The following is a 23,573-nucleotide window of genomic DNA, read 5'->3' on the forward strand; positions in this document are numbered from 1 at the left end:
CACATTTACAGACAGTTCTGGTAATTTGGGAATGGCAAGAGAATGGGAAAGCAAAGAAAAATAGTCCTAGCCTATCACCTGCTTAACCACAGCCAACATATCTGAGGATTTTGTAAAAACTAGGTCCTGTGAGTGCCTGGTGACAAGTTTGCAGAAAGCTAGACAGGTACCATCTCTATATGCCAGGTGACTCAAACTGTATCAGAGAAGCTAAAGGCTAAGTGGTAGTAACAGCATGCAGAGGAAGAACTGACTAATAATAAACAAAAGGCCAGGAAATAGCATTTTAAACCATGAAAAAGACCTTCTTACCCACAAAGAGAAGTGTCACCCCCTGCTGGGGAAAAAACCTACCACAGAAATGGTGCATCTGCACCAGCCACCTTTCTCCAGCACTCATCTGGGACAAAACAACACATTCTCAAAACCAGAAAACAACAGACTCGCTCCCTCTTCACTGGGAAGAAATCCTGCCATTCTTTCCCTCTGCCACCACTCCACCACAAAACACTGAGACGACCAAATCCAAACCCTATACCATGAAGGCTAAAAATGCTGAGTTTGAGCACGCCAGGCCACCTCCACATTGTGCCTGGTGTTTCTCACCAGAGAAGTGTGACGCTGCTTCAGAGCTACTGGCATAAAGTTCCTCCAGAAAGGGGTGCTGCAGAAGTGTCTAGACAGACTAAAATTAAAAAGAACAACTTATATGACACTGCCCACTGTCTGCACAGCAGGGATAGGTTCTCAGAGGGAGGAGTAAATAGCTGGTGCCATAATCGTAGCTAGTGGAGTCATCTTAATTTACCCTGGGCAAGGATTTGGCCTAGAAAACTATTCCTGTAAACTTTGCAGCCAAAAATTCCTCTGCTAGACCACATTCCACCAGTCAAACTGCCAGGGAAGACAATTGCAGAAATAATTTAATTAAAATGGAGATCAGGGAGCTGCTATCCTTTTCAAGCTCTGCTCTTGACTTTGTCTCTCCAACAACTGAGAGCTTGGGTGTCCCAGTTTCCCAGCCTGTAAAATCAGCATGCTACAGCTTCTCTGCTTTCTGAGGACAATGGCTGTGAAGCATCCTATCTGTTCAAAGCCCAACCATCAAATCAAACAGATATGTGAATGCTCTAAACCTCCAGGTCCTGGATGAAAGGGCATGCATTTTTCTCTGCTGAAACAGCTCTGTCGTTGCTCTTGGAAAATTTGATCTTCAAAAAGTCAACTTGCAAGTTTTGCTTCCAAGACTGTAGGTGTCAGGTTCTCTGACTTATTGGGATACTGCTAAGGATTTTTGCTGCTACAGACTGCTCAAACTTGCCAGCACAGCTCTAGTACTGAAGTAAGTTAGGCAGAGAGTACTGCTTTCCCACAGTTTTGTCATTTATATTTTATTTCTGAACTTCCACTTTTGTTCTGATTAGCATCTGGGAGGACAGTGAATTTTCTGCATATTCAACTTTCAAGAAGTCATTAGATGAAAAAATACACCCAAGATGTAAACCAGTGCAATCACATGATCAAGTCATAAGGATGGTGCCACGTGATGTCTCATTGTAGCAGGTCCTTTGTTTTCACTCCTCAATTTCTGTTAAAACGTTTGTCTTTTTTACTGGCCTGCAGAATCATTAGCAATGGCACATGGTTTAGGACCTGGTCTTTTTACAGTCCTGATATTCCATACAAAAATTCCTCAGAGACACCCACAGCTTAAGAGCTTTTAGAATAAAGGGGAGGTAGATTACAGTTTCTGAGAAAAGTTTTCACAGAGGCAGAACCAAGCAAGAACCTAGAGAGCTCTGCTGCCTGCAGCCAGCTGTGTGCCTCACTGCTATTTGACGAGGCCCCACTGTTTTGTTATAACCCCAGCAGACGCTGCATGGAGGCAGCAGCTTCCCTCCACACAGGAGAGAAAGGGAATCACCCATCTTCTGAAATGCCAGGAAAATATTTCTTTGTCATGCAAGCAGCCCAAGCTGACTCAAAGGAGCAGAGATGGTTAAGCAGAACAGTGGACAAACAACACAGCAGGAAGGCTCAGAGTCCACAATGACCCAACAAGCAAATGGAGAGCATCTACAGCAGCTGAGCTGAGGTTTGTGGGTCTCCCTTCTATCCCTCCCCTGGCTCAGGCAGGCTCCTCTGCCTTATGTGAGGGGCTTTGGCAAATCCTTTTTTAAGGTGCATGGCCAGAGTGCAGGGAACCACACTGCTTAAGGCCACTACATGCGATAGTGACAGAGTGGGGGGACCCTCCAGGGGACAACAGTGGGACCCCCACTACTACTACTAACCACACAGCATTTCAGGCAGGCTGCTCCTTGCCCACATTGGAGCAACTCCCTTTCTTCCATCAACCACAAAGCCAGTGGCGTTTAACTAACCAGCACACAGATACTTTTTCCCAAACAAAGGTCAAAGATGCACAGCACCCCTAACAGCTTTTCCCAATACTAATACCACCCCACAGTTAAATTTGTGCTTTTAGGCTCTTTGAAATGCTGAGATCTTTCATGACTCACTCTCAAAAGCCAGCACTTAGAACCAGCAACCATCAAGTTAAGTCATCAACACCAATTTGACTTCATCCCATTTAAAGTCTGTTTCATTAAACAAACAAACACAAATTTGGCATCATTTTTTTGTTTCCCTTTACTCTGATGGATCACAGCCTTTGTTATAAAAACATGCTTAATAAAAACAAATTGGAAAACTAAGGAAACTCATAAAAAGCTCTGATTGTGAAGAAAAGCAGGGAAAATGGCTTAAGGAGGAAATGCTACATTTTTCTGTGATGCCAGCAGAGACAGTTTATAAAGAAAACCACATAGTGGCAGGAAATAAATCCTTGAGACTGAATTTGGAAAAACACAAATTAATGCATTTATGGAAGAAACAGCAACAGAACATGCACACCTTACACAAAGCAGAGACCCAGGACGGCTGACAAGAGTCCTAGAACAGATAAGATAGAGAAGACCAATATAGCTTCGAGGACACATTTTAAGCATCTGATACATAAGAAAACTGGAGGGAACAGAGATGGAAAGTATGACAAAACTCAAAGGGACATGCACCTTTATTACTATTTATCACATCTGTTCAGCAGAGTTGTAATCTCCAGTCAATGAGCAGGGGCCTTATTTCGCATTTAGATTAAAAATCCATGAAATAGGTAATACAGATGAAGAGGGGGAAATCATCACAGCTTTGTGCAACTATCAACACAGTGAATCCAAACAAAGCAATGGACTTGCTCATGGAGAACAGAGAGAATATGGGAGGGAGAGACTTTGGCAGCAAAAGACAAGAGTGTGTTATATATTCCTCCCCTAAATTAGGTTTTAGCACAGACTTCCAAGGAATACAAGGCTTCACACCAGGTGGATTTCAAAGGACATTGGAAAGCACCACTGAGGCATACATTAAGAAATGGTACCTGGGCAGAATTTCATGATCTAACAATGCCAATTTCCAGAATTTGTTTGTTTTTTACTGGGCGAGATCTGCTTATATGCAGTTTATTGCTGCTGGATGAAGACAGAGACCAAAAATGCTTTTCATCAGGTGCACCCTGCTCTTCAATCTCATTTGCCTTAGTAAAACCCACCTGCTGAACACAAGGTCTTCTCTGACCCTTCTCTAAGCTTAGAGACCAAGCTGCAGTGCAATGTGTCCTTTTCCCCCATGATATAACATAACATGACACAGACTCACGTTGGATTCCAGCCAGAGGAGGAGGAAGACCCCACTTCTTTGAACCTGGTCTCAACGTGACACACAGTACACCTGTGATGGATTCTCAAAATGAAATGTGTCTGGCCATCCATGTGTGCACACAGAGGGACCCTTCATGACTCACGTTTATACTACAGCATTTCAACATCATTAAAACAGAGCAAAAAGGCCTCAGAAAGGACTTGCGTACAGAAGTGGATTTTAATGTCAAAAAAGGCCACTCTGATAGTTTAGTCTCACCTCTGGATGACATAGTTCACTGAAGTGCACAAAGAGCTCCCTTGAACTCTCATTTCTAAACACTTTCAGGTTGGTTTCCACTGTTAGATATGAAAGTCTGGGAATCTTCAGAATGGGAAAAAATCAGAATGGGAACCTTCCTTCTATCCATGCATTGAGACTTTCAAGAGACTTCTCTCACCTGCCATCATTTCACAGATGGGTATGACTGCCCTGGGGGAAGCTGTGCCTACACCAGACATTATCCTACCTTGCACTGTTGGGGAGGCCACATTTAGCTCTTAGAGACATTTTCTAGTTCCCTCCCACACCCACATTTTCTTCATTTATAAAACCAGTGAAAACAAATCATGCTTCACCTTCAGTTTTATAGAGGGCAGCTCAGGACCTCTCATTCCTTCATGGAAAGAAAATTTCTTTCTGTACAGTTTCAATTATTTATTAGCTGAAGGTCAGGGGAGAAATGGTATTTATAGGATGCCTAAGGCCATGCTCACTATAAAACAGAGTAAGTCAATATAGCTACAGCACAACTTAGTGGCCTGTTGTGCAATATTTTTAAAAAATGTACTTTCTCATTACAGCACTTGAGAATATCTCCTCCCCAACACCAGTGCAAATACATTTATGAGAGTTATAGAGCATCAAGATTGTTTTAATCAAATCATTAACATGGGTGTGCTGTTTTCTGCCCACATCCTGATATTTAGTCCACATCCTGACAAGATCTGGGATTTGTATAATCTGTTCTCCTGAAAGGTGTCAAGTGACTTTGCGGACACTGGGCCAGTGTAAATTCACTGTAACTTTGGCAGATCTGCACTCACTGACTGATCTGAAATCCCCAGTGATGTGAATACTATTCTTTCTTTCTTTACAAAGAGAAAAACTATTCACAAATGAATGCCAAAGGTCTCCTTGACCTTTTCTACTTAAAGAAGTGGAAATGAGACAGAAATTCCCATCTTACACCATACTGGAACATCACCTGACCAGAGATGAAGCTTGCTCAAACAAAACTGACTGAATGGTATATGGCATAGCTCTCACTGCATGAAAAAATTCACATGAGACAGTCCCAGTGAGGAGAAGCCTTCAACTTAGAGCATCCACTCAGTGTGCAGCTAGGGCACTCAGGACTTGGAACCACATACACTACAGGTATTTGGGAGTAAGAAGCCACCCACACCTTGCTTCCCTTGCTCTCCCTCAAATGTAATTCTTATAAGAAATGCACTTCTCATGTGAGAAAAAGAAATCCCAGTGCAGCCTTTGTAGAGCTCTCTGCACTACTGGCATTCTTCTCAGCACTCAGAAACAATGCTGGGAAGTCACCCAGACAGTCACCTGTCTACCAAGTCTCTCATACCAGAAAGCAACTCCGCACTGGAATTCTTCTGTTCTCCCTCAAACTACTGGGGTTTATTCATGTTTTAAACAAACCTCCAGAACTCAGAAAGCCCAAGACAAGTTAGGCACACTCAGTAAAGAGTATTTAAACTGGGCACCCTGAAACTTCTTTGCCAGCATCCAAGAAAGATTAATAAAGGAATCACTCCCAGAAAACAGAAAAGGGTCTTGAGTGAGCAGGAAATCAAGGCTGACTGAAGAGAAAGCATGAGCTTTGCAGCCAGCTCAGAAGTACAGTATGGTGCCAAGGCTCTCATACTACCTTTTAAACCCCCAAATCACCCCAGATTCTGAGGGGGTTTTATTCAAGCACACAGCTTCATCCAGGAGGCACTGGAGACAGGTATTTTAGCCTTTGTCTGGAAGGTTTCAATCTAATCAATGTAACAAGCACCAAAGCTCCCACTGACCTTAACTGACTCGTCCCACTAAAAAAGCCTCTCAGGTGAAACCAGGTTCTTCCATTTTCAAACATAGCCTACAAGAATCTTTCTTTGCACTTTAAAAACACAGAAGAGGTAAGAGAAGTACCAGTAAGAGAAGTCTACACTGTTTCCCTGTAGTAGAAAGTAAGAAACTTCTCCAGGTGACATCCACTTGCCCTGAAATTCTCAACCCTGAAATTAAAGCACCTTACAAGCTCTTCCGCTGGGTCACATCACTTAAAGCAGTCTGCCTTGTCCTCCAAGATACTGGAGACCTCCAGAACTCTAAATGCTTTCTTCCTCTGGTCTGACCAGACAGAAACATGCCTTACTCTCCCTATTTGACTTGAACCACCCTGCTCTTTTCACAGGTTTCTTAGAACCCCAACTCACAGAGACTTTTGCTTACATCAGAACCACCTTTCTCAGCACCAAAGGCAAGCTCTGAGTTTCCTGCAGGAAAGCCCACTAACATAATTCTACTACTCTGAGAGATCAAAATGCAGAAGCAAACAAAAGAAACACATACCTTGGTAAGGATCTGATGTACAGCAACCTTCTGATGATCAACCACTCTGAGTAGCTGGCACAGCTTATGAACAATTAGCGGAGGACTGTGACACCATCAGAATGAACTGGGACAGCAGCATCAGATGGAGGCAGAAAAGAGGTATTTTACCCAAACTGACTGTATTCTCAAATCAGTCCAGTGCTCTTTGCATCTCCCTTATTGCCTTAAAATGCAGACAAATTTTAGAATAAAAACAAGAGACACTGAAGTTCATCCCCATCTGATCTAGACACTAAAGAGGGAGGCTTTTTCCACTGGCACTGACTTTCCATTGTGCAGCAAATGCAGCCTCTCCAACGTCCACGTGTCAGAAACAAAGCCACTTCTGGCCTGATGCTTTCCATATGAAACACTAGATCCCATCTTTCTTCTCCCCTCTGCCTTCCTCCTTTCCATACTTAATTACTCACACAGCAGCTGTACTAGGTTGCAGATGAGCGAAATGTTTTCTTCAAAGCAGCACAAATTTTCCAGGCTCACAGGGAAGGCCAAAAGAAAGAAGAGAAAAAAACAAAACCCCAACAAGAATTATGTAGTACTTTTCACCAGCTTGAAGCAGGCAGCAAGCTCTGCAGGCCTGGCATACTTCAAACCGCTGCACAGCCACAGGACAAGAACAAAGCCCCCGTGCCACTCAGCCCACCCTGTGCCCAGGGATGTGGGCACCTCAGATCCAGAATCCAGCAGTAAGCCAGAGCTGCCCAGGCAGAGTGAGTGCACTGACTCCAAGCCAGCACAGCATCTCACTGGCAGCAGGTGAGCAAAGGAGAGAGGAGAGACCAGAAGCTGCCAGGAGACAAGGAACACGTGTGACTGCACTGCTTTTGTGCATTTGTGTATCAACAGGCGTTGTCACGCCCTGCCCTGAGGAAGGGAGAGCAGGCACCCAGGTAAGAGACCAGAAGTATCCAGACACTGCTCACAGCATCATGTAGTGTTGTGGATGCAGTTCTCCAAATATGCAACAGTCACAGGATGCAGAGAGTCTGGATACCTTTGACTAACCAAATTGCTAATAGCTGGGGAAAATTAATCAACTTTTAGGGGTGCAAGACCTGAAATGAAAAGCTAAAATTGACAGCAAAGTGGAAGATGTCATCCAAACTAAGTCTCTCACACTGAAAAGTGCCAGGCCCACAGGAAATTCTAGTAAGTACAACTCATTGAAAGATTTCTACCAAATGTTCTCAGAAAATAAATACATTTTTGCCCAATCTTTTATTGGAATATATATTCATTTTGGAGTCAACATGTTATCCACTGACATGTCACACATCCAATATGTAATGTGTAAGGGCAGACTTGAATCACGCAACACAGTGACTCAAATCTGGGTCTCACACCTAAGTGCTGTGATGTGTGTTTTGGGTGTAAAAAGCAAGCAGACAGGAGCACCTCTCACCCCCTTCTACTCTGCCACCCAATGAACAATTTTCACCGTGGCCTTTGGTCACTAGAACCTTTGTTTTCCATCCAGCCCTGGTGAAAAACAAAGGCAGGCGATTAAAGGCAGTCTGTACTTCACCCCCACCAGCACAAAGCAATTCAGCACAATGCTGATTCCCCTCCTGGGCTGGAGCAAGGCAAGTCAGCAGAAATTGCAAATGTTCAAAACCCAAGAACTTTCCTTATGTATGGAAATGGACTTTGTCCACTCGGGAGTCAGGATTAAAACCAAATGCTTAACACCATAGTAGCCTGTCAGTAGTGAAAGCATTTTTAAAATCTAATTTACTTGTCCTGACACATGCCTTTTTCCTCACTGCACAATCTAAATAAACATATATTTTCACTGTGATTCCCAGTCACTTCAGTGGTAACAGAAGGCGGCTGCAGTGACAGAGCTGCAAAGGCAGAAGGTGGGTCAGATGATCCTGTCCAAAAAACACAAACCCTGTTTCCAGGGCTTTTTGGATTATCTAGGTGGAGATACTTCCATTCATTGCAGTTTCTGTCAGAATATGCTACCTTACAAAGGTCCTTTATGGTCAAACATCAACCCTATGTCAGAATCCCTTTAAAACTGACTTTCTGAGGCTACAGGTTTAAAGGGCAGGATTTGTAAATCAAGACTCTAATTGGAATGTCTCAGAAGAGCCTCTCACAAGCCAGTGTCCTTCTCCTTCCTATCCTTTCCCATAAATCACACTGTCTCTCAAGCTTGCCTGTGTCACTTTCTACTTCTCTATCCCTTGCAGAGTATGAGCTGTTGACCACATGGATGATTTAAACTCCAGCTTTGCACTCAGGTCCACAATGCTGGGAAATAACAAGAGGATTAGGACATGTGACACAGTGCCTGTAAGCATCATGTTCAAAATCAGTATGTTTTGAACAAAATTAAGTATGGCTGGTGGGCCTTCAGCAAACATAAATGATGTAAACACCCCTGCGTAAACAACTGGGACTCTCTGATATGTATTGTACAGTACATTACACACCTCTTAACAGTCCTCCGAAAAGTGACACATGTAATGAATAAACAGTTGTACTGAGTGGAAATGCTTTGGATTGGAAAGGATCCTTCACATGCAAGAACAGGGAGTGGATGGGTACCTACTTCAAAAGGATTAACAGCTTCAGAGCAGCTTAATAAATCAGAGTTGTTATATTAAACTTTCAAAAGAAAAAAAAATTAAATGCCTTCTGCCCAACCATCCTACACTCAACTCCAACCCCTATTAAAAACTTGAGAAGGGTCAAATCAGTGCCATACACAGGCTGTCACAAAGACAACCCAGACCTCTGGGAAGGAGCATTTAAACTTACCTTTCAGAATCTTCTTTTGATTTTTTCATAGAGACAGTACCCCATCCCACCGACGGCTTCTCTGCACAGGAGCTGTCCTGGCAGCTGGTGTGGCAGGATCTGGGTCCGCAGCTCCAGAGGGGCTGACTGCCCGTGTCCCCACCACCTCACACAACCCTCCCCTGTCCCAGCCACTGTGCCTAAGCACCACAAACCTGCAACAGGAATCCCCAGAGCAGCAGATCAGAACACAAGAGCTGCCAAAGCATCTTGTAACTGAAGAACTGAGAAGCAAAGGTTTGGTGTCCTGATTAAATCCAAGATGTCTAACTATCTTTGAGCATAAAGGCTGAAACATGAACTCACAGGCAGCTTACTCTCACAGGCAGCCTAACAACCTGAGCAGCCAAGCAGTCTTCCTCACCAGCTGCGGCCAGAGCAGGAATGGTAAAACAGCCTGGTGACCAAAGCAATACGTGAGCTTTTTCTGATGTACACACCTATAAATGCCACTTACTTACTAATTTTCCCAATTAGTAAGTAAGTATCTTACTGCTGGAATCAAGTAAGAGTTAGAAAACCCAGGTTGTTTGGGATTTTTTTAATAACAAAAGACAACAAAACAAATCTTCAGGAACCAGGCATGATTTTTTAACGCACAGTAGCAATGTTGGGAGGAGGCTCTTTTCCTGGCAGGTTTGTTTTGTTTGCTTACTACAGAATCTGCTGAACTCTGTAGTTTGAGTGAATCCACACTAATTTTGACCAAGGCAGAAGCACCCATAGTACAAAAAGGACATGGAGGGAGAAGAAATTCAGTAATTCAGGTGAGTGATTCCTGCAACATCAATCTAAAAAACACCACAAAAATGGCACTCCCAGCTCCTGAGCGCTGGAAACCGTGGGGACATTGTAAATGTAGGGAATGGACAGGAGGCACTTGAGAGTCCAGGGAAGCAGAAAGAGGAACTCGGCACTGCTCTCAAAAACACCTTTATTAACTTTCCAAAAATTCAAGTTTAGCATCAAAAAAGAAAACCACCATCAATTACCAATGCCTGGGCATAACTTTTAGTGAGGTTCTGAGCATGGTGATCTAAAGTCTACAATTTTTCTTCCCCTCTACAAAATGTGACAAACTTGATAGGTGTACTACTAACCCATTGCTTAATGTACTAAACAGCAGTATTGCTCAGTCAGTGAGCAAAATCCCTTTGTTTCATTAGGACAACTGCAATCAAGGTCGTTCACAGCTACAAAGAGAAGCAGCTTCCTTCTTGCTTCCCTATAATGTTTCCTAACTCAGAATGGAGAAACAACACACTGAATGTTTCTCAGTAGAGAATCATTTGACAAAGCCTCAAAAAATCCCCCAACAATATCCAGAAGATACCATTTGCCTCAACCCTGGAAAGCTTAAGTATGAAATTACTGTCTGGAACTGAAAACCTTCTGCCATTTCTACATGGAAGTATCACACTGCAGACTAGCTATGTATCATGATTTTCATGTAGCCTATTCTAATTTATGCACTGCCTATTTAGTAGGACATACAGAAGTGTACAGGCTTGGGGAAGGGTAGATTTAAGCATCCCAAACAAGTAAGAGAAAATATTTTCTAGCTGAGTACCCACATTATGATTGTGCATTGCTTAAAGGTATTTACCCCATTTCAAAATCACTTGATACAAGTCATTCACATAATCTGCTATTTTAAGACCTGTAACCTGGATTTCAGGACTCTATGCTCTCAGAATGCCAAGAAATAATCACTTTTAACAACAGATTCTATAATTAAGAAATCATGTAACAACAGAGACAGCAGTTTCAACTTTGTCTTTCCTCTCTTTGTCCATCTCTTTCTTTAAGGTGACAGGAGCATGCTTTCAGCACATGGAGCAAGCAGAGGGACTGCAGGTATAAATGGAGCAGTATTCAGAGTCCAAAATACACTGCATTACACATGTGGCTGTTCTTGGAAGTCAACCATTTCTGAAAGTTATTCCCAAGAGGCATGATGTACTACAAGCACTTAAGAAATGTGTTACACTGTGACTGGAACCAAGATGAAATAGCAATATTAAAAGAGATGGTTTAGTTTATGTAGTGGCCAACTATGCCATTAAACTAGAACAATGGAGACGATGGGGAGGCAGGAATGTTCTTCAGTGTGATTTATTCCTTTCCAGTAGGAGTGGAAATTTTTCCTGTAGGCCTGAAAATGACCCCATCTGCCAAGCAAAAGTCAGCATTAAGATATAAGAATTCTACTAGATTAGTCACCTTGGGATACTCTGCTCTCACACAGCACAGGGATCTCGAAGCCCTCTTCCAGGATGAGTCAAAACTCAGCCTTCTGAGATCCACAAAAACCATTAGGCCTTAGCATTTATGTTGTCAGTCACTTCAGAAAGAGGGAAACTGAGGCTTGAAGAATTGATTAAAAACAGGCAAAGAAGACTATATGAAAGGATCAACAGAGAAACAAAGGCTTCCTCAATCCTATGCTTTACAGGAAATGTGCATCTTTCTTGAAAGGATCATTGTTTGCTGCAGCTGAGAGCAGCTGGGTCAGCCAAGGCAAAAGGAAATGTTATCAGGCAATGGTTATCAGCAAACAATATAATGCCATTTCCACTTCTGCCAGCCAATTAGACTTGTGCTGCCTGCTGACACATGTGGGAAAGGCTATCTCCTCCAGAATAAACCAGGGTTTGGCACCTAAGCCCTGCTGTTTTTATACAGCTGCATCAGCTACACAGGATGACTCTGTGCATCCACCTGCTCTTTGTGCTCCCATATTCTGACATTATGGGAACTGCCATGCTAGACACTGCCCTACGCTCCCCATGAATGTGAAGACAGCCCCAAAATGTCCTGCTCAGACCCCTGTTTCACAATAGGACAGTGAGTTCTGAGTCCACTAAGGGGCCTATGGAGAAGGACAATAGGGATGTCTAAAATGTCACCCCTAGGAAGTGGCATCTCTGATTACAAAAGATGCCTTCTGCACCCTGATCTTTCAATGATCCCCTAAATGACATTGTGAAGGCCCAGCAGGAAGAACAGAGTGAAGCCCCATGTCCATCCCTTCCAAATTCTCAGCCCCGCTCTCCCCCTCTCTGCAGCCTGGCACACAAAGTGGGACCATGTGCAGCTGCACAGGCTATGCTCCTCAGAGTTATCTCCCTCAAAAACAGCCTCCTACCCACTTCCTTCCTCTGCAGAGTAATGAGGCGCTCTTCAGCCTGGTGCTGCCTCTCCCAGCAGTCTGGTTCCAATCTTGGGGATGCCACATGAGACAGCCACCCCAGAGCAATGGCGTATGTGGCCAGAGGTCCTCCTGCAGCAGCGCAGCAGCCACGCAGGTGCTGAAATCTCCCCCCGCCCTGGTCGTGAACTGCAGAGTCAGCTCGCAGGGACAGAGAGAACTAGGACGGTTCAGTCAGAGTCAGGATGAAGCACCAGGCAGAAACACGAGGTACCAGCCAGCTGACTTAGAGCAAACGACTCATTTCCCAACGCACACAACCCACCTCTTCCTTTAATCCCTCCTCAGTGCCATGGAGGCTCAACACTGCTGGAAAAGCTAAACAAAGTTCTCTCTCCTGATGAAACTGTGCTATTGATTACTCGTTAGATTTTGACATTGCCCGCTCCAAGAAAAATCCTCCTCAAAAGTGTTTTGCCTGAAGCAGTACACCGAAAGCTCAGAGAGGAGCTCAGCTTTTGTTGCCTAAAAATCAAGCTCTCCCTTCCCAGTATGTGTTTTAAAAAAAACATCAAACACATCACAGTTTCATTTCCAGCTTCCACTTCAGGTATTTCCACTTCCACAATGCAAACTATGTCCAGGGTGGAATAAGGGTTTCTTTGTTTGCATTCTTGCCTTCTAAAACAGAAACCTACACAAAAGGAGACAATTTGTTCCTACACAAAATCTGTTTGTTTTGTACATATTGCTGGGTTGCACTCATTCAACTCCAACACTAATTGTCAAAAGCACAGATACCAAACTTGCTCACATTCCTCTAGCAGTGGGAAGGAAAAACGGGAGATCAGCTGACTGTGTGCAAGCATTTACCAACCTGCCTGTGCTGTCAGTGCCCTCCATGAGTAATGGGTGTTTCACAATCCGAAATACGAGCAACTGGCCCAGCTGTATATTCCTCAGCCAGCAGCTACCATACTGTTTTCCAGGCTCAGGAGAAAAGGAAGATAGGGCTGTGTCGATGCTTTCATCCCCAGGGCTTGCTCTGGTTTTCAGTGGGGCAGGTGCATCTCTCACAGTATCACAGTAAGCATCGCTTGTCAGAGCAGGACCTGGCACTGACTAACCTCTGCACATCACACACTAGTAGCTGCTAATCACAAAACTGGAGCTCACAATGTGATAAAGAAGCTTGCTCTTAACCCACACATTTATTTCCCCCCTCAACCCATGCCTTTTTAAGAGACTGAAGTAATCCGGGGCACTACTCTGCTGTTGGGAGAAGCACTGCCCTGGAGCCTCTGTAGCACCATTGGAGCAGAGGCAGGACTTGTTCAAGTGTTTTACTCAAAAATAAAGCTGCTGTTTCCCACTTCTGACACATCCCCTAAGAATCAGTCACTACCCTGTCAGCTCTCTTCCCCAGAGTCTCAACCATAGCCCTTAGTTTTAAAGGATACTTTAGAAACACAGACATTCTTCGTCTCAAAGTTGCTACATTTTGCATAAAATAAGTAAATCCCCAATATTTGATTACATTGTAAGTGATTTAGAAGAATTAAATTGGGGTCTCTGTGTCAGTGGGTCTGCCAAGCTTGTGTGTAACAGCATGGTCTCCGCACAGCCAGCTTCAGCTGCTCCCACCACTGACACATCAGTTTTGCTGCCTGTTGTTTGCAAGGAGAGTCCAGGCAGCAACAGGGGAACAAACCGTAAATACAGGATGCATTATGAAACATTGGGCACTGGTTGCAGGATTTCAGAGGAAATAAGGGGAAACGTAGCAAATTATTTTCAGCCTCTCTTTTTAACATATGTGGAGAATCAATGGGGTTTAACCAGGAGCATGACTTTAAATTCTGCAATTATAACACTGGGATTGGGTAGGTTCATGCTACTGTATAAAACAAACTGCTGCTCTTCTACACATAAAAGAAGGCAGAAGGAGACAGAGTATCACTCGCAGCACTGCCTGAAGCATGCCGGCTATGTCAACACACTATGTCGCTTTGGACTGTTTGGACTGTTAGTAATATGCAACCGATCCAACAACGATGCTATGAAATATTTTTTAAATTAAATTATATTAACCTCTTCAGTTTAATTAGCATGTTAAAAATGTAAAAGGAAAGCAGATGTGACCATCATGGATGTGTGCGCTGAATATTAATAACAAAAAGCATCCCCTCCCCCTTGGAGGATAAAGCAAAGTTGGTTCGGTCATTTTGCAAAATAAACCCTGAATGTGTTCACCCTGTAGCTGACAACGAACCTCTGCTTTGTGTGCACACACATACAAAGCTGAAGCCAACATGATTTTACTATGGGTAAACCTTTGAAGATCCAGCCCCAGTCCAGCTGGCTGACAATGCTATAGCCCGAGTACTCCCCAGAAGCTCTGCCATCCACATTTCTACCCATACACACTCCTAAGGAAAAATTAAATGAACATCCCAAAACTGACAGGCTACCCTTACACTAGCCAAGACTCAGGTGAAGGCTGGCAAGATGAAATCCTGTGGCTCATTATTCTCACACTGATAGTGCCACGGGTCCGTGCGCTGCAATAGCACCACATGTCATCCCAGCCTCACTCCACTATTTCTACCCACCAGCAGATGTTTTTTTTTACTTTTAAAGAGACACCAGTTTCCAGAATTTCACCTGGTGTATCACGTCCGCCAGAAAATCACATCAAGAAACAGGACTACCTCACGACATTGGGTCGTAAAAAGAAATGCTGTCTTTCCTTTTCCCTCAATATCCCAGCTGATAACTATTTACACTTAACAACTGGGTTCATAGTGTATTTTATACAGCTCTTCTCTCTAACCTACTCTTCCCCTTGGTCTCACTTGTATTCATGCTGCCAGTCATCATTTTAATGCATTCATATTAATTGATTTCCATCTTTATCTTTATTCTGTCTGCATATTAACCCTACAGTGCCTCAAAACACATTGGTTTACTGGAACCAGCCTAAGGCGTCATTGTTTCAAGACAGCAAGAAGTGTGCATTTCTACTCATCTTCCAAGAAAAAAAAGAGAGAAAAAAAAAAAAAGAAAAATAAGTCACATTCCCAGTTACTGAACTTAGCCTTAAAGCTTTTGCTAGTACTTCTACACACCTGCCCACCCTCCACCTCCGACTTAAGCTACGTTTTTATTGACATATACTAATTACCTGAAAATAAGAATGATCTATTCCATTTCCACCAGCTGCCAGTTGTCATCACTGGCTAGAAGTGAGTAGGCTTGTTTAAAAGAACAAAACAAAACAAAATAAAAAAATCTAAGCTCAAAAATAAAAGAAATAGTAGTCATCATAAAAACAAAACCCTAAAGAATGCCACCGGATCTCAGGTACTGTTGGGTGTGCTCAGAAAGGACTGAAGGCAGACAGATTTGAATGGACTGCTCAGTTTGTCACGGTAAAAAATACAGAGATTTAAAGGTCTACCCACGCGGCACAAAAAAGAACCACCAAAAAAACCCAACCCTGAATTAAAGAACAAAAATAAAATAAAGTCAGAAATGCAGCCTCAATGCATCGACTGTCTGCGCTTAAGAGATTTACAGGAGTAATTTAAATGATTCACCTGCTGCCAGTTTTCCTCCAAGGATGGCAAAGCTGAGAAGTAGCCGGTGTCGTGGACAAGCTGGAGTTCCTGGAATATACTATAACTAGCCAAGACATCCATGCTGCTGCTGAGCAAGACCCTTTCTTTCTGCTTTTGTGTGTGTTTGTTTGCTCGGGTGGGGGGTTGTTTTTGGTCATAAAAAAAAAAAGGAGGAGGAAAATCAACCAATGATAGATCCAGCGTCCCTTTGGCTTTGTTTTGTTTCAGTCACACTTTAAAAAAAGAGAGAGAGAGAGAGAAAGAGGATCAGCGCGGAGGGACGGCGAGGTTCGGGGGCCGGGCCGAGGAGGACGAGCGGCGCCGGCGCGCACCGAGCACCCCGCGGCCGCCGCACCGGGGCACGTCCCCGCCGCGCTCCGCGCAGCCCCGCGCCGCGGCCATGCGCGTTCGCGACCGCCTTCCCCGCCGCCCCCTCCCCTCTTTATTTTCGGGACACCACATCCCACATCCCGCCCCCCCTCACGCCGCTTCCCTCCCCGCTTCCCTCTCACCCTCCCTCAGCAAGCCCGGCCCGGCCCGGCCCGGCCCCCCCGCGCGCGCAGCCGCGCGGCCCCACTGAGGCAGCGCGTGGCCATGTACGGTAAACGGCGGGGCGGGAGGGGCGGGCCCGCCGCGCGCCTGAAGACGCTGTGGCCCAATGGCGGAGCCGCGAGGGGCGCGGGGGGCGGGGCCGGAGCGCCGGCAGCGGCGGCGATTGGTCAGGAGCGCTGCTCCCGCCCCTTCCCCGAGGCGCTCGAGGCGGCGCGCGGCGAGCTATTTTTAGGGCGCTATATAAGAGGGCGGCGAGGCGCGCGGTGGTGGCAGAGCGCGGCGCGCTGAGGGGCGGCGCGGTCCCGTGCCGTCCCGTGCCGTCCCGTGCCGTCCCGTGCCGTCCCGTGCCGTCCTGTGCCGTCCCGTGCCGCTCAGGCTGTGGGCGCCGGGCGAGCTGCGGCCCGGCCTGGGGCTGCCCCGTGTCTGCCGGACACCCACACCCTCGCTCTTCCCCCGCTGTGTGCACCCCTCTGCCTCTCCCCAGCCTCTAGTGCTCGAGCTCCCGGGGCTGAGGATGGCCAGGGAAAGATGTGCGGCTTATGAGGGTGTTGGAAGGAGTAGGAGTGGGAATACACCCCGAGCAGGAGCCGCCGGCATCAGAGGCATGTGCACGGTGCCTGTGTGGGCAGAGCACAGGAGCCTGGCTTCTGAGTGCTGATCCAGCCAGGCCGTCCCCTGAAATGCACGTGTGCTTACTAAGGCATCTATCACGGCATTTAATCAGGCTGAAATGTGAACTGAGCCCTCTCTGAGTGCTAGTTTGGGTTGGCTAATGAGCTGTTTGACCTTAAATGGTTAGTGTGGTGCAGAGCTTCCCCAAAATTGCTCTGGCACTGGGCACAGTTGCATTTCTGCTTTTGGAAGGATTGCAGAACTGAGTGTGCTCATTTGAAGATGATGGGGATGGGGAGGGGCGTTCAGTAATAGAAGAAATATGTTGTCTTTGTTGCTTTCAAATTTAGAGGGCCCCATGGTCCCATCAGTTGCATTGCCGGGGTTGTATCTGGCCACCAGGCTGCAGGATGAAGGTCCCTCTGGTGCCCTTTGATGGTGGGTTGTCGGCACTGTAAGTTGGACTGGGTACCAGGGCAAGCAGATGCTGCCAGGGTTTGCTAAACTATCTCCTTGTAGAGCAGTCACATCACATTTCCCTTGCCATGACTAAGATATCTCTTCTTGCTTTTCCCTTTGCACCTGGATGAGCATGCCAGGGCCAGGCCTCGGCCGGTATCAACTGGTGCAATGCCACTAGCACAGACAGATCTCTTCCCAGGTGTCCCAGGCAGACTGATGTGCAAGTATGAGGCTGCAGGATTAGTTCATGGTATGTTTTGTTTCTTGGAAATGAAGACAAATTGCCTTTTCCAAAACTGGGTCCATATTAACGATTTTGAAAACTGTATTTGAAGAAGGCTTGTCAGAATAAACCTCTACAGAAGGCCCAGATAATGGCTGGACCAATCCCAAGTTCTTGTAGATGCTGTGAAGAAGAATGAGGCAGAGTAAGCATCTCTCTAATCTGAGGAGTCAAAATGTAGAGGGAAAAGGGGAAATGAAGCTGTTGGTGAAGAATTGCAGTAATCAGGAAAGAATTGGACATAGGCAATTTTCTCAAATAAATGGTCTCACCACTACCAAAACACTCTGTGGTTGCATTGAAGAAACAGCAGGATGACTTGCAGGAGCTGTTGCTCAGGTTCTGACCTGAGGCTGTGGGTCTGGATGGTCTAAGGGCAGCTCCCTTGAAGTTGAATGTCTCCTGTGAGCTGCTTGTGAAAACGATGCCATCCCCATCCTTCACCCGGGGAGCCATAGGTTGTCTCAAACAGGACCATTCCTGGCATCTTTAGCTTAGCAGAGAAGCTGTGTGTGAGGCTGGACATGAATAATAAACTACTCTTGCTCATAAATATACCCATAAATGTGTAAATGTATGTGTTAGTGGGAAGATGAGAGGGAAGGTTAGCGCAGCAAGCACTGCTGAAGAGGTCTTGCAGACCATCGTTACCCATTCCAAGCATGCCTCAGTCTGGCAAAGCAACACCTTCCCTGGGCACCTTGGGAAGGGAAAACTTTTAAAGACTAGAGGAGAGAACTTGACAAAGGTGGTCAGCTGTGGAAAGAAGCAGCACTTGGGTATCATAACACACTCCTGTACTGAGAGGGTTACACAAGAAATACCTGTTTCAGAAAAAGCTGTCTGTAAGCATTTATCCTTAACAGCTTGTCAGAACAAGGCCGAATGCATATGCAGAGGCTTTTCTGACCTAGGCAGAGAAATAAAGGACAAAAGCAGTTAAGGTTTATGCTCTCAGCTACTTAAAATATCTAAATGTCTTTAGCTTTTTGTCTTTGAATTCTGTAATTCCCATAGCTGAAAAACATTTTGGTGCTTTATTTCTGACCTTGTTTAGCATAACTACAATTTTAATATGTAGAAATGTTAGTGGTCTGATGTCCAAGCTCCCCTCTAGCTTGGCCTGTGCAAGCTATGGGTTGCTCATGCCTTTGCAGTAAATGCAAAGCTTAATGTATAGGCAGCCCAGGAGTCCTCTCTGCTTGATAGTCACCTCTGCTTGCCACTGAGAAGCTCTCATTTGAATCAATTAAAATCTTTCTAGTTGTCTGTGTTATCCTGAGCTTTCTCCTGAAAGCATGCCCTGTAGGAACTGCCAGCTTTCCACCCTCATGGAGGAGGTTGTTCTCAGTTGTGGAGCTCAGCTGCTCTACACCAGCAAAGAGCCCAGGCTGTGCCCAGGCTGCACTGTAGCTGGTGGCCAGATCTGATGAGCAGATGCTGCTCTGCTTCTCTGGCTGGCTTCAGGAGGAATTGTGTCTGAGGGCAGGATTTTGGCTGTGAGCCTTGAGGTGAAAAGCTGGGCTACAGATCTGGCCACTTGCCTGGGTGGTTTCCAGGCAGACATTGCATTTTTATAGTCTCAGATACTCTGCTTTGGAGGTCAGTTGAGAAAGCAGAATGGGGTTGTTACTTGGCAGAAGCAGAAAAGCCTAGACAAAAAAAAAAAAAAAAAAAAAAAAAAAAAAAAAAAAAAAAAAAAAAGTGGTGGTACGCTGTGTATAAAACTGTTAGTCCAGCACCAGAGGTGGCATCTACCTGTGCTAAGCCAGAGGTAACGGAGGGCGATTTCTGCCAAGCTCACATTTCCCAGGCTGTTCTGACCTTTCTCCTGGCAGATTGCCACTTTCCCTGCTCTGGCCCACCACGCCACCCATCACAGAGAGCAACGCAATGAGATGTGGAGGAGGAGCCGTATCTCCCCACTGCTACACAGCTGGGCTCAAGGGCAGAGAGGACTACACCAAAATTCAGGCAAAGGGAGCAGGCCGGACCTGCAGGGAGTAAGGATGGGAATTTTAGCCAGAGCACAGATTTGTCCCATAACAGGTAAAGAAAATAACTTGCATGACAAGAAGACTTCATCATTCCTGTGACATGCTGAAATGTCAGGAAGACGCAGGGAAGTGGTATGGCTGGTTGTGCTATAGCACCAGTGCTCTTTGACACCTGTAAAGGGGAAGTGGTTATATTTTTTACATGAAGGGGCAATGAGAGCAGTTAGTCCTAGTGAAAAGAAAGAAAATATTTCCCTGCTCCTTCTGTTCTTCAAGAGAAAGAGGAACGGCATCTTCACTGTTTTCTCTGAGAAGCTTGAATTTATCACAGTCTGCCATAGGTCCTCTGACAACAATGTTTTCTATCCTCTCCAAGTAAGGAGTGCAAAATCACTCCCAGCACTTTGCTGGGTCCCTGCAAGGCACTGGTGTGCACAGAAGCACAATTTTGGTTGCTCTGATTGCTTTCCCTTGTGATATTTGTGTCCCCACTGCCCCAGAAGCAATGGCAAGGGATGCTTAGTAGGGACCCACTAGAGAAGGCTGATTTGCAGGTGACTTTCAGATGCTGATTTTGAGTTTGCTTTGGCTTGGGCAGAGACAAGATGCCATAAAGCAATCAGGGAGTATATCAATTCATACTGTAAACATGTCACTGAATACACCTCCTTTGGTACCAATGATGTTTCAACAGCTACACTGAATAACTCTGTACACAGCTCATGATGCTGCAATTGTAAACCCTGTGTCCTTCTGCATAGTCAACAGAAGTGGTAAAGCACTTTCTCCTGCAGGGACAGATTGGCCCAGGTGTCCAGGCTACCACTTTCTTCTACCATGATATTTGCATTTAGACTGCCAGCTGCATCTCTTCCTCTCCTCCATCTCAGACTGAGCTAATACAGCTTCACTGTGCTTGGAGCCTGTGACAGCGTCGTTCAGAGGTGTTGATTCTTCAGTCTGTGTCCCTCCTGGAGAGGAAGAGGTTGTGCCTGCAGGTTGGTAGAGTTGAGGTTGCCATTGGTTTTAAAGCCTGCAAAGATCAGAGAGGAGGAAAAGTACTGATAAATGCACCGGAGCATGCTTGGATTTGCAGTTCAGCCTCTGCAGAAATGGATGTAGAAAGCTGCTACCGGGGAAGTGGAGGGTTTGTGGTGGTGGTTTATCGCCAGGTGGCTGTCAGAGGCACAGCGGAAGAGTCAAAGGTGACCCTGCTGTTCAGCGTTGCCGCTTCCCGATACTCCAGTGTGTCTGTGCATCTGTATCCATGTCCACATGTGATGAGAAACAAAATCCAAATAAGCACAAAGCAGCAAATAGGGAGAGAACTTCCTTTCCAGCAGTGAAGCACTTCTCTGTAGGCCCCAGAAATCCCTGGTTCCTCCTCCAGCTGGATACCTCACTCCTTCCAAACCTCTCATCTCCTTCAGACCTCGTATTCCTGGAAAAAGGTGAATGCTGTTGGCCCAGTGCCTGCACAGCAACATTTCAGTGACGTGGAGGGCTGTTCAGTATTTCATTGTTCCTCCTGGCAGATGCAGCCCAAGACACAGGGAGCAGAGGTTGTTTCCCTTCCTGTCTCCATGCTGGGGAGCAGCATGGCTCTAGCTTGCAGCCATCAGTGGCACTTGATGCCTGGACGGGACACACTGAAGCAGGGTGGTGGCATCTCTGTGCTGGGCCTAAGTGGGTGGAGTTGCCTCCTGGTCTCCAGTGAGTCACAAGCTGTTCTTCAGATCTTCAGCAACAAAAGGGGACACAAGAGTATGACACAGCAAGTTCCTGTGCCTCCCCTCCTCCTGGAAAACATGCACCTTCTCTTTCAAATCAGTGCCCTGTGGACATTGCAATGGGCTTAATTGCAGGGCAGCTAATGAGCACTCTCCAGGATTAGAGATGGAATGGGTCTAACCCAAAATCATAGCTTAGGGCACCCAAAAGTCTCCGTGGACTTTGCAAGTTGATTACTCGCCAGACACAGAAGGTGCTTGATGGGAAAACATGACATGCCATCCTGAAGCAGAAACGTTATCCAGCTGAGTTTTCTGGGCTGAGGGGGAAAAAAACCAACAGAAAAAACCAACTGATGATTCAAGGGAAATTCAAAAATCATAGTTGAATGGGTCTGATCCAGATCTGTCATGGATTTTTTGACCCTCTGTCCTGAAAAGGCAGCGAGCATACTCAGCATGTAACAGGATTGAGTTTCCACTGTGGAGGAGGAGTCTTCATCTGCTGTGGTTTGTTCACTTGCTCTAGGTTTTTGTATTTCTTGTAATAATTTTTACCTTATGGGTGTGGCTGTTTTCATTAGGATCAATCTCTGTTTCCCAGTTTTCAAATCCAGGACACAAAGCCATGTTAAGGAAGAGCACTGTGGTTGTGTATGTATGATGGTGGGGCAAAGCTTCAAGAGGCAATCAGGTGCAGCAACCCCAGTAGAACCAGTGGGAAATGGGATTTCCTTTGTGTCCCACCAAGAGCTCAGAACCCAACTGTATCTAACAGCTCTCTCTGCTGTCTTTCAAATCCTCCCTTCTGCCCAAAGTGTATGTTTCTGTGTCTCTTGTGTCAGTATGTTTCTGAACCTCTTGGCAAGGGCAGTTATCATTGCTATTCTGTTGGTGCTCAGCACTTGACATAAACAGTCTCAGATCATATTAGTCAGCTCTCAGGTGCTTCTACAGTACAAATAATAAATAATAATGAGCTGCAAGGAAGCCCTCTGAGTCTCAAGTTCAGGCTGGACTCCTACAGCTTCCACATGAGATGTCCATTCTGCAGACCTTCTGGGCTGCTGTTGTCGTGCAGTGGTGCTGCTGAAGCTGGGGGTCTGAGCAGCCTTGAGAGATGCTGTGCAGCTGTCAGCAGACACACCTCTGTGCTGCATCTCTGAGTGGTGCCCTTTTAGTGAATGGATCGCATCACACTTTGGTAGTTTATAGGAAGTCTTACCACAATATATGAGCACATTGGCATGGTTCAGTAGATGGTAATTGGGGACTGGCTTGTGTTATTACACATATTACTCTGGACAAATGTTCGTTTGACTTGGCTTCAGCCAGCAAGAGCTCTGTTAAGAAGAGCTGAAATCGCAGCAGAGGTAGCACACGCAGCAAGAAGAGACCTGCTGTGCACAGCTCTCCTGCAGCACTGCAGAAAACATCCACAGCACGTGGGGCCTGTGGGAAGAAGAAGGTTCTCTGGAAACAAACTTATAGCAGCATCACTGGGGGTTTCTCTCTAGACTTTTTGCAGAGGAAGGAGATGCAATCCATTAAGAGCAAAGCCTGTCTTTGGCTGGAAGCTGCAAGACTCATGGTTCTGTTTTCACATCCTCTCGGGGTTTCCCTTTAGTCCTGTTCCTGCGAGAAGCTGCTGAAGGTGTGGCTCTCACAGCCAAGTGCGGATGTGGGAATTAATAAGGAAATGTTGGCATGCAGGGAAGCAAGCCCGTGCTGCTCGCGTGCTGGCCAACTTGTGGCGTTCCCCCACAGAGGTGCATGAAGAGTTAAGTACCTGGCTTGTCACAGCAATGGCCAGGATTCACACAAAGATACTGCAGTCAAACTCTGCTCTGCTTTATGAGTTGGGCTTTGCCGGCTCTGCTGGCATGCCACAGGAGCATCACCTGAGTACCACAGCATTTCCCCCTCTAAAGAGCATCTCACTGGGGACTCCTGTTATGAAAAAAGACGGAAACA

At 45.7% G+C, this 23,573-nt stretch overlaps 2 protein-coding genes and 1 long non-coding RNA gene across 6 annotated transcripts in view; 2 read left to right on the top strand and 1 right to left on the bottom strand.

Moving 5' to 3' along the window:
* Positions 1–16,433, bottom strand: part of KLF7 (KLF transcription factor 7) — a 59,598-nt gene extending 43,165 nt beyond the window's left edge. Inside the window, exon 1 of one of the 2 annotated variants that reach the window (XM_068196170.1) lies at positions 15,943–16,433. In XM_068196170.1, coding sequence (XP_068052271.1) covers positions 15,943–16,044 — 102 coding nt within the window. In that variant the 5' untranslated portion in view covers positions 16,045–16,433. The remainder of the gene's footprint in view (positions 1–15,942) is intronic. The other variant, XM_068196168.1, reaches the window with a different exon arrangement.
* Positions 1–23,573, top strand: part of FAM237A (family with sequence similarity 237 member A) — a 269,849-nt gene that overhangs the window by 156,146 nt on the left and 90,130 nt on the right. The window lies entirely within an intron of this gene.
* LOC137477264 (uncharacterized) overlaps positions 19,599–23,573 on the top strand; it is a 40,765-nt gene continuing 36,790 nt past the window's right edge. Inside the window, exon 1 of the long non-coding RNA XR_011000909.1 lies at positions 19,599–19,921. This is a non-coding gene — a long non-coding RNA (uncharacterized lncRNA). The remainder of the gene's footprint in view (positions 19,922–23,573) is intronic.

Source organism: Anomalospiza imberbis, chromosome 7 (assembly GCF_031753505.1).
Source record: "Anomalospiza imberbis isolate Cuckoo-Finch-1a 21T00152 chromosome 7, ASM3175350v1, whole genome shotgun sequence".
Taxonomy (NCBI): Eukaryota; Metazoa; Chordata; class Aves; order Passeriformes; family Viduidae; genus Anomalospiza; species Anomalospiza imberbis.